Source organism: Scyliorhinus canicula, chromosome 13 (assembly GCF_902713615.1).
Source record: "Scyliorhinus canicula chromosome 13, sScyCan1.1, whole genome shotgun sequence".
Classification (NCBI taxonomy): domain Eukaryota; kingdom Metazoa; phylum Chordata; class Chondrichthyes; order Carcharhiniformes; family Scyliorhinidae; genus Scyliorhinus; species Scyliorhinus canicula.
In genome coordinates this window covers 2660550-2672009 of record NC_052158.1, presented here as the reverse complement: position 1 = coordinate 2672009, position 11460 = coordinate 2660550, and the positions used below count along the sequence as shown (strand labels likewise).

Genomic DNA, 11460 nt, shown 5'->3' with positions numbered 1-11460 from the left:
AGCAGCGGAAAGGCCGGCACCTGTTTTCTCAGGAAGTCTCACACCTGCAAATACCTAAACCCATTCCTGCTGGCAATTCAAATTTATCCTCCAAGGCTTTCAAGCTGGGAAAGCTCCCATCTATAAATAGATTCCCCATCCTTCTAATTCCTGCCCTTTGCCATCTCCGGAACCCACCATCCAGCCTACCCGGAACAAACCGATGATTATTATAAATCGGGGTCCAAACCGATGCTCCCTCCACTCTCTTATATCTCCTCCATTGCCCCCAGATTCTCAGAGCCGCCACCATCACCGGACTTGTGGAGTATCAGGCCGGCCAGAACGGAAGAGGTGCCGTTATCAGTGCTCCCAAACTGGTATCTTTACATGACGCCGCCTCCATCCACTCCCATGCCGACCTCTCCCTCTCTACCCACTTCCTAATCATGGCTATATTAGCCGCCCAGTAGTAATTGCAGAAGTTCGGCAGCGCCAACCCACCCTCCCTCCGACTGCGCTCCAGCAACACTTTCTTCATTTGAGGGGTTTTACCCGCCCACACAAAGCCCAAAATATCCTCATTCACCCGCTTGAAAAAGGCCTTTGGGATGAAGATGGGGAGGTACTGAAAGACAAACAGAAATCTGGGGAGCACCGTCATTTTCACGGTCTGTACCCTCCCCGCCAGTGATAGCGGGAGCATGTCCCATCTCTGAAAGTTCCCTTCCATTTGATCTACCAACCAGGATAGGTTTAACTTGTGCAGTGCGTCCCATTCCGGGCCACCTGGATTCCCAGATATCGAAAGCTCTTCCCGACCATTCTAAGCAGCAGCTCTCCCAGTCTCTTCTCCTGTCCTCTTGCCTGGATTGCGAACATCTCGCTTTTCACCATGTTCAATTTATACCCCGAAAAATTGTCAAATTCCCCCAGGATTCGCATTACTTCCCACATCCCCTCCAACGGGTCTGAAATATACAAGAGGAGGTCATCTGCATAGAGCGAGACCCAGTGCTCCACCCCCCCCCCCCCCAAACCAGCCCTTCAAAATTGTTAATTATAACCTACGAAAATAAAAAGTAGGAGTGGTAGGAGACCGCACGACCTTTGAACCTGTTCCGCCATTCAAGACGGCCATATCTGATCTTGGGCCTCAACTCCATTTTCCAGCCTGTGCCCCATATCTCCCAATTTCCCCAATCACCAACAATCTGTCTATCTCAGCCTTACGAGTATTCAACGGTGGAACAACCCTCTTGAGGGAGAGAATTCTAAACATTCACAATCCTTTAGAGTGAAGACATTTCTCGGCATTACCAAAATGGCCGCCCCCTTATCCTGACGAATCCACCTCTCAGCGCCCACCCATCAGGTCATATCAGAATTTAGTATGTGTCTGATTTTGAACTCCCCTTCATCTGAACACCACAGAATATGGGCCCCATTATCGAGGTCAATCCTCTCAGAGGAGTCCAGTGACCATTCACTGTACTGCCTCCATTGCAACACATCCTTTACTCAAACACAGAGACCAAAACCCAACGTATTCTTTATTCTTGTATTCCACTCCCCTTGCAAGAAAGGCTAACATGACATTTGACCTCCTAATTGCTGACTAGCATGCTGCGTTTCAGAGCGAAATGTGAAGCAGAAAACACCAAAAACGTGGAAGAATAGAAACTTTTTATTAGACGTAAACATAATCAGTTCCAGCTCTGAACAGGTTTGATGTCAGCAACAATGTATAAAAGTATTATATAGGTTGTGCATGGAGCATAAAGAGTTTGATGTGAAACAAATACATGGGGATAAACAGCCTGATTCGTTCAACAGGATTCAGGAAATTCACACAAACTTAATTCAATTAACAACAGTGGGTGTGGTACAGGCTCTACACAGTTTCCAGGCGCTATCACCATCACAGTTATATTACAGTCACTGTAGACCTGACAGCATCGAGTCCAGTAAATGCCACCACTGTCAGTCAGGAATACAACACGTCTCAGCGCCCAATCCAGTAAAGTCCAAAAATCTGATGTGTCCGATTCCCAACGTACATCCTTGTTCTTTCCGGCCTTTCAATCCACCTCCTCCACAGTGGGTCCTGTGGGATAGGCATTCCCAGCCTGGGATCGGCAAGAGCTCCCAGCTGCTGCTGCTCCTCCTTGGTACATGTCGGCAAGGATGGGATTGCAGAGTTTTTCCAGCTCTTTCAGCTGGAACTCAAACTCCTCCTTCTCTGCCATCTGATTGTTCTCCAGCCACTGTATTGCCTGCTCACACTGCTCAATGATTTTCTTCTTATCTGCCTCACTGATCTGATTCCTCACACTCTGCTCCTCCACCCAGCTCTTCATGTTGAAGGCGTATGACTCCAGGGAGTTCTTGGCTGCGATCCTCTGTCGCTGGACTTCATCCTGGCTTTTGTACTTTTCTGCTTCCTGCACCATCCTCTCAATCTCCTCCTTGCTCAGCCGGCCCTTGTCGTTGCTGATGGTGATTTTGTTGGATTTGCCGGTGCTCTTGTCAACAGCAGAAACATTGAAGATGCCGTTGGCATCAATGTCAAAGGTGACCTCGATCTGTGGCACCCCACGGGGGGCAGGGGCAATGCCACTCAACTCAAATTTGCCCAGGAGGTTGTTGTCCTTGGTCATGGCTCTCTCTCCTTCGTACACCTGAATGAGGACCCCGGGCTGGTTCTCAGAGTAGGTGCTGAAGGTCTGGGTCTGCTTGGTGGGAATGGTGGTGTTACGCTTGATGAGTGTGGTCATCACCCCTCCTGCGGTCTCGAGACCCAGAGACAGGGCAGCGACATCCAGGAGAAGTAAATCCTGGACATTCTCCGACTGATCCCCCATCAGAACAGCCGCTTGGACAGCCGCCCCATAGGCCACGGCTTCATCAGGATTGATGCTCTTGTTCAGCTCTTTGCCGTTGAAGAAATCTTGCAGCAGTTTCTGGACCTTGGGGATGCGAGTGGAGCCCCCAACCAAGACCACATCGTGGATCTGCGATTTCTCCATCTTGGCGTCTCTCAGAGCTTTCTCCACTGGTTCCAGAGTGCCTCTGAACAGGTCAGAATTCAGCTCCTCAAACCGAGCCCTGGTGATGGAGGTGTAAAAGTCTATGCCTTCAAACAGAGAATCAATCTCAATACTGGCTTGGGTGCTGGAAGACAGGGTTCTCTTGGCTCTCTCGCAGGCTGTCCTCAGTCTCCTGACCGCCCTCTTGTTCTCACTGATGTCCTTCCTGTACTTACGCTTGAACTCCTCAATGAAATGATTGACCATGCGGTTATCAAAGTCCTCTCCTCCCAAGTGGGTGTCACCCGCTGTGGATTTCACCTCAAAGATCCCGTCGTCAATGGAGAGAACAGACACGTCGAAGGTGCCACCTCCCAAGTCAAAGATGAGAACATTGTGTTCCCCTCTGCCCTTCTTGTCCAGGCCGTAGGCAATGGCAGCTGCTGTTGGCTCATTGATGACACGGAGGACATTGAGGCCAGCGATCACCCCGGCATCCTTGGTTGCCTGGCGCTGGGAGTCATTGAAGTAAGCAGGCACAGTGATGACAGCGTTGGTGACAGTGTGTCCCAGGTAGGCCTCAGCCGTCTCCTTCATCTTAGTCAGCACCATGGAGGAGATCTCCTCAGGGTTAAAGGTTTTATCCTCCCCCTTGTACTCGACCTTCACCTTGGGCTTCCCCGCCTGGTTCACCACCTGGAAGGGCCAGTGCTTCATGTCAGACTGGACCAGCGGGTCGTCAAACCTCCTCCCGATGAGCCTCTTGGCATCAAAGATGGTGTTGGGGGGGTTGAGAGCCACCTGATTCTTGGCAGCGTCTCCGATGAGCCTCTCGGAGTCGTTGAAGGCCACGTAGCTGGGGGTGGTGCGGTTGCCCTGGTCATTGGCGATGATCTCCACCTTGCCGTGCTGGAAGACCCCCACGCAGGAGTAGGTGGTGCCCAGGTCAATGCCAATGGCTGTTCCTTTAGCTGGTGGCATCTTGAGTCCTGATCCAAGCCGAGTGAATTCAGTCGCTGCTGCTGCTGTGAAGTTTTGCTGATGCAGTGATCCAGTTGCCACCTGCTCTGTGCTCCAGGCGGGAGGGTGATTGTGACTGGGAGTCGCTCAGCTCTTGTCCTTTATATCGGCTGAGAGCGGCCGAGTGGGCGCCGCCCGGAGGCCGATTGACGGCGGCGCGGACCAATGGGGGCGGGGGAGGTGACGTCACCGCGAAATGTTCGGAAGCGGCGGCCAATGAGAGCGCGGGGCGGTGATGTCACCGCGGAATGTTGGCCAATGAGAGCGCGGGGCGGTGATGTCACCGCGGAACGTTGGCCAATGAGAGCGCGGCGGGCGGGCGGCAGGCGGAGAGTTGGAGAGTTTTGTGGAAGGTTCGAGTCCCGGGAAGAAAGTTGTGGAAAGTTGCGGGAGGCGGGGACGGGAATGGACTGTGAGCAGCGGGAAGCGGCTGGAGGCGGGAAGGTGGAGCGGAGCAAAGAGGACATTGTTGGTCAGCGCCGGCCAGGGTGATGCCAACCCTCCCGGACTGGCCGGGAGTCTCCCGGAATTGGGGACAGATCTTGGGAGCAAATCCTGGAGAAGGGGAAGGAAACATGGAGCATTGAACAAGTTGATCTTTTTCATCTTTCAACACATTCCAAATTTCTTTCTAAATTTTTTTTAAAAGAATCCATCTGTGCAGGAGGCCATTCAGCCCCAATTCTTTACTCCCCCCAAGTCCCAATGTGTCTGCGCCAATTGGATTCAACTCAGCCATTTAAGTGTAGAAAGACTAAATGTTTTTCTCTGCATACACACACAGAAAGAAGTCTTACAACATCAGGTTAAAGTCCAACAAGTTTGTTTCAAACACTGGCTTTCGGAGGACTGCTCCTTCCTCCGGTGAATCACCGTTGAATTTGTCGATGTAAATGTGTCTGGAACATACCTCTTCATTCACCTGAGGAAGGAGCAGCGCTCCGAAAGCTGGTGTTTGAAACAACCTTGTTGGACTTTGACCTGGTGTTGTCAGACTTCTTATCATAGAACACATCAAACATAGTGCAGAAGGAGTCCATTCGGCCCATCGAGTCGGCACCGACCCACTTAAGCCCTCACTTCTACCCTATCCCCGTAACCCAATAACCCATCTGACCCTTTTGGCCACTAAAGGCAATTTATCATGGCCAATCCAACTAACCTGCACATCTTTGGACTGTGGGAGGAAACCGGAGTACCCGGAGGAATCCCACTCAGACACGGGGAGAACGTGCAGACTCCGCACAGACAGTGACCCAGCGGGGAATCGAACCTGGGACCCTGGCCCTGTGAAGCCACAGTGCTAGCCATTTGTGCTACCGTGCTGCCCAGAGTGCTCTTTCAGAGGGCCCGGATTGCCTCCTCCTGCACTCTAATGGATTCTACGTTATCGATATACCTTCTCAATCACCATTAGTGATGGGCAGGAAGAGAATACATCCCACCCAATGCATAAAGCAAATTGCATTTTGTGCATTAAGAATGACAGAGTCACACTGCCACTGCACAGCTACCAATTTCCCTGGATTCGAAGCCACACCTTCCCTGACCGAGGCCGGGCGGAGCAGCGGAATCTTGAGGCTGGGTTCAGAGAGCAGGAAAGGTCAGAGGTAAGGAAGGTCTCACGCTCACCGCGAACCCCCCCCCCCCCCCCACACACACACAATTTTGCATTGCAGTTGCTGATGTAAAAGTAGTTAAATTTAAATGGTGTAATCAATTTGACAAGCCAGGGAGAAGGTCAGCAAGTTTGCCAGGGAGAAGACATCTTGAGGATGGTTAGTTAAGGTATGGACAGGGAAGCCAGCCAATATCGTGGGGAGTAGACCTGTTCCATGAGTGATTGGAGTCGATTTGTGGGGAGGAGGGGGGGGGGGGGGTGGGGAGTGTTAGTGAGGGGCTCCCACATGGGTTTCGGGTGCCAGTACTATAGCTACCTGGATGTTAATTCTTTTTTTAATTCTTCTCACTTGTTTCCCTCTGGATAACTATCACTGTTAGTCAATCGGAACCACCCAAAGTTTGTGATTTATGTTGTGTTTACCAGATGGTTTCCTGTCCAGGGCAATTGCCCAACAGAAGTTTAACTTCCTGAGCAATTGCTGCGCATTTCTCACCTGGGGACTGCCCGCTTTGGAGCAACGGAGGGGGGGGCAGTGGAATGAGTCCCCCAGCACATCTTCGGGGCACCCCCAGTTATGCTGCCCCTAATCGCAGCTGTTATATGTATGGTAATTGTGTTATGGTAAAGGTAAAGCCGCTATAGTCCCAGATGACCAGAGGCTTCTTTCCCCCTTGAGGGGGGAGAGCTGACTGGTGGTGATTTAACCTGAGGATCACCACACCTCAGGAGAGGGGCAAGGTTGAGAAGGCAGGGCCGTCATGAATAACCTCAGCTGGTACGGGTTTTGAACCCACGCTGCTGGCATCTCTGCATCATGAACCAGCTATCCAGCCAACACACATGCATCTCACTCAGCTAGAAATGTTATCTCTGCATATTTATCCATTCGTATAAATAATTACACATAGAAATGAAAACTTTGAAATCAAATGAAGGTTTTATTCAAGTAGAAATGACTTGCTTCCATTTACATATTGTAATAGTTTGAACAGGAAGACGACTTGCGGTCAATCAAAGTTGCAGACATAATCAGGTCCACAAATGGAAGCTAACATGTTTACTCAGCACCCAGCACAGGTTATATTGGGCCCAGTGTTAATTTGCTGATGTAGCTCAGGGTGAGCGTCAGTGTGAGTGACACCACTCAATGTCTGTGTGTATGTACATTATGTATTTACGTATATCCTGTTTTTTTATGGATGGAACAATCTATCTGGACTGTATGCAGAACAATGCTTTTCACTGTACCTCTGTACACGTGACAATAAATCATATCCAATCCAAACCCAAAATGTGAAATGCAGATAACATAACCCACAAGGTACAGTCGAACATTGTGAAGGCCGTTCTGCTCGCCTGCTACTGACACCAAGCACTGACGCCCCAATACAGAACAGGAATTAGCCTCTGTAAATCTGGCCTACTCAACAGACCGCGCCCACTCCCTGCTAACCGGATCACTGGCAACTTCATTTCAGAATTACTTGAAACAAAATGGAATCAATTATCGACTAAGGTTAGAAATCAATGCAAGCAAAAAGCAGAAAGGATAGGATTTCTCATGTCTGCTATAACCACCCTAACCTTTAAAAAAAGGTGTCAGGAAACTGAGGTCTTTGGCGAATAAAAGAACTGGAATGTAGTTCCGGGGTGGGCAGTCCGCATGTGCGGCCCATGAGACACTTTGTTGGTTGACCCTTTCCCACGTAAAGGGGCACCATTCCGCCGATTCCTGACCACGTAGCTTTTCTCTCACCGGTGTGAAGAGATTCGCACGTAAAACAAGGGCAAGTGAAGTGAGGCGTGTGCTGATCGCACACATTGACTGTGTGAGCCTTGTGCTCCCTCTGCATCCAAAGTGTCAATATTTATTTTGTTTGAAGTTGATGACAGTTTCATTAAGATATAAACGATTAAGCATTTTCTCCAACTTGTGGGCAGCACGGTAGCACAAGTGGATAACACTGTGGCTTCACAGTGCCAGGACCCCAGGTTCAATTCCCCGCTGGGTCACTGTCTGTGCGGAGTCTGCACGTTCTCCCCGTGTCTGCGTGGGTTTCCTCCGGTTTCCTCCCACAGCCCAAAGACATGCAGGTTAGGTGGACTGGCCATGATAAATTGTCCTTGGTGACCAAAAAGGTTTGGAGTGGTTATTGGGTTACGGGAATAGGGTGGAAGACTCGTGGGCCAAATGGTCTCCTTCTGCACTGCATGTTCTATGTTCAAATATGCAACATGTATTCAATCTTATACACAGGGTCTGGTTGGAGAACAAGCCTGATTTGAACCTTGCGGCCCACCCAATTAGAGGGCCACTCATTAGCCTAGGTTGCCCATCACTGATGTGATACCATTGGTAATCTCAGGATGCCCAAGCATGTTTTACAGACAGTGAAGTGCCAGCCATTGCAGTAATTTGGGGAACAGCAGCTATTTTGTACACAGGTCCCAAGTGATGCACAACTGACTGATCATCCTGAGTAATCTATTGGCCAGTGTTTAGGGAGGAACCCCCCCGCCCCCCCTCCTGGGTTTGAAATGACTGCTGTGGGATCTTTCCTGCCGAGTTGAGAAGGCGGATGGACACTCCAGTCAATGTCTGGGCTCAAAGCTGAACGATCAGACTGTGCAGCACTTCCTCAGTGCTGACCTGGGTATATTTGTGTCTTCTAAACTCTGGAGAGAGTCTGACTTAACAACTCACTGGAGAGAGCTCTACCACTGAGACAGTGACAACAGACATACCGTCTTCACCTGGAGTACTCAAAGGCCTCGCTAGTGCTGCAACAATGTGGATTTTGCATCCGCCATGCAATGGTTAACTATACCACGACACAAGGTCCCCGTTAGAAACGGTAAAAAGGAAATGTAAATTTACAGAGTGCAACATGAAAGCCACCTTCAGCCCTCCTGCCTCAGCATCAGGAATCCGGGATCAATTCCGACCTCGGGCGACTGTGTGGAGTTTGCACGCTCTCCCCGTGTGTGCGTGGGTTTCCACCGGGTGCTCCGGGTTCCCCCCACAGTCCAAAGATGTTCCGGGTTAGTGGATTGGCTATGCTACATTGCCCTTGTGTCCAAGGAGGTGCAGGTTAGGTGTGGTTACAGGGATTGGTTAGGGAGCTCTTTGAGAGGGTCGGTGCAAACTCGATGGGCCAAATGGCCTCCTTCTGCACTGTAGGGATTCTACGATAGAATTTTCTTTTATTCTGGCTCAAATATCAGCTCCCCAGCTAACAGTAATGACATGGGGCTGGATTAATATCTTTTGCAACCATTAAACTTTTGTCTCCACTTTGGCAAAGTGAAAAGGCACAAGTTGCACATTTCCCGAGTCTGTGGGGCAAGCCAGGTGTTTGAGAGGGTTCTCCATCCACCACCCGTTGCCCCCAGCGAGTAAAGAAGTCAGTGTCCATTTTAATGAGCTTGCCTACAGGAATTCATAACAACATAAGAACTAGGAGCAGGAGTCGGCCACCTGGCCCCTCGAGCCTGCTCTGCCATTCAATGAGATCATGGCTGATCTTTTGTGGACTCAGCTCCACTTTCCGGCCCGAACACCATAACCCTTTATTCTTCAAAAAACTATCTTTATCTTAAAAACATTTAATGAAGGAGCCTCAGCTGCTTCACTGGGCAAGGAATTCCATAGATTCACAACCCTTTGGGTGAAGAAGTTCCTCCTAAACTCAGTCCTAAATCTACTTCCCCTTATTTTGGGGCTATGCCCCCTAGTTCTGCTTTCACCCGCCAGTGGAAACAACCTGCCTGCATCTATCCAATCTATTCCCTTCATAATTTTATATGTTTCTACAAGATCCCCCCGCATCCTTCTAATTTCCAATGAGTACAGTCCCAGTTTACTCAACCTCTCTTACTCCAACCCTTCAGCTCTGGGATTAACCTAGTGAATCTCCTCTGCACACCCTCCAGCGCCAGTACGTCCTTTCTCAAGTAAGGCGACCAAAACTGAACACAATACTCCAGGTGTGGCCTCACTAACACCTTATACAATTGCAGCAAAACCTCCCAGGTCTGGTAACCACCTGCACTTTACATTAGGTGTTTAGGTGAGACATTAGAACCAAGGCTCTGACTGCCCCTGTCCTCTCCTGATGGAGAAGGTGTCTGAAGAGCAGTTAGTTAGTCCGGGCACCCTGCCAATAATCTTTCCCTCGATCAACAGTAGCAAAAGAAAACCATTACCTAACAGGATGTGCGTGTTGCTGTTTTGGAAACTTGCTGTGCACAAATTATCTGCTGCGTTCACTAAGGTGCAGTACAATAATGGCTATTCTTCAAAGTACTACATTGCAAAGCACTTTGGGGGTGTGTTCTGCGTTTGTGATAATTGCTACAAAAATCGAAGTTTTTTTTTACACTGAGCAAGCTTGGCAACACTGACCAGAACATTTGACAAACATAGAACATAGAACATAGAACAGTACAGCACAGAACAGGCCCTTCGGCCCTCGATGTTGTGCCGAGCAATGATCACCCTATTCAAACCCACGTAACCCGTATACCCGTAACCCAACAATCCCCCCATTAACCTTACACTACGGGCAATTTAGCATGGCCAATCCACCTAACCCGCACATCTTTGGACTGTGGGAGGAAACCGGAGCACCCGGAGGAAACCCACGCACACACAGGGAGGACGTGCAGACTCCACACAGACAGTGACCCAGCCGGGAATCGAACCTGGGACCCTGGAGCTGTGAAGCATTGATGCTAACCACCATGCTACCGTGAGGCCCCTAACATCCGATGGAGCAGTGAGCTTCATTCGATAACGAAAGGTCCAAGGCCTGATTGATCCTTGGTTGCTGCCGACCTCATACAATGGGTCTCAAATTGTGTCAAATCGAGGAAGGTATATGGAAAGTCGTCCGTGCTTCACTGCCGCTCACCTGCGACTTTGAAATACACTCGGCCGCAGGGCAGTCAAGCCTGCCGTTGATTCGGTGCAGAATCAAATTGTGTTCACGGGCAACTTTAATCCAGTAAACTGTCCCAGGAGTGACCATCGACTGACATTTACAGCCAGCCAAAGGAGAGAGAGAGAGAGAGATAGAGACAGATGCTCAAGGGTTGAGGGAAGACCCTCCAGAGCGGAGAGTCTAGTTGGCTGAAGTAATGGTCACCAATGGCAGTGGAATGGGAATCTGCAGCTTACAAGTGGCCAGCAACAGAATCTGAGGGTGATAATGCTGGAAGCCGGTTACAGAGATCGGGGAGGCTGAATGGCAGATTGTAAATGGCTGCATTGCTGGATGAGGGGGACGGTGGGGTGGGGTTGGGGAATGCAGGATGCAGATCAGCGAGCATGCTGGTGGTAAGTGAATGCTAGCTAGGATAATGGATAGAAGCTTTGGATAAGGCCAACCATGGGGGTGGGGATGTCAGAACCTGACAGAGGGAGGGAACCTAGTTCAGATAGCTTGGGATCAGAAAGTACGACAGAAAGCACTTGAGAACAATGGGGACAACAACCTGGTACTGAACGAACGGAGATGCTAATTTCACCGCAAAGGGGCGGTTCCAAAAACAAAGAGCAACAACGGTCAAGAGAAAAAGTGCCGAGTTTATGAAAAAAAAGAAATCAGGCCCCACTCGGGCCCTCGAACCTGCGCCGCCGTTCAATAAGACCATTGCTGATCGGATCACGGTCTCAACTCCATACTCCACCTTCCCCCGATAACCTTTGACCCTCTTGTTGGTCAAGAATGATCTATCTTGGCCTGAAAATAGTCAAATAGTCAAAGGCACTGCCTCTGCCGCAGTCTCTGGGGGGGGGGGGACGGA

The 11460-nt window shown here is 50.0% G+C and overlaps 1 protein-coding gene across 1 annotated transcript; it reads right to left on the bottom strand.

Annotated features, from left to right (window-relative positions):
* Nucleotides 1-1644: 1644 nt before the first annotated feature.
* Nucleotides 1645-4116, bottom strand: LOC119975922 (heat shock 70 kDa protein-like). The gene has a single exon (XM_038815872.1). The coding sequence runs from the start codon at nt 3987-3989 to the stop codon at nt 2061-2063; it is 1929 nt and encodes a 642-aa protein (XP_038671800.1). The 5' UTR covers nt 3990-4116; the 3' UTR covers nt 1645-2060.
* Between the last annotated feature and the right edge of the window lie 7344 nt (nt 4117-11460).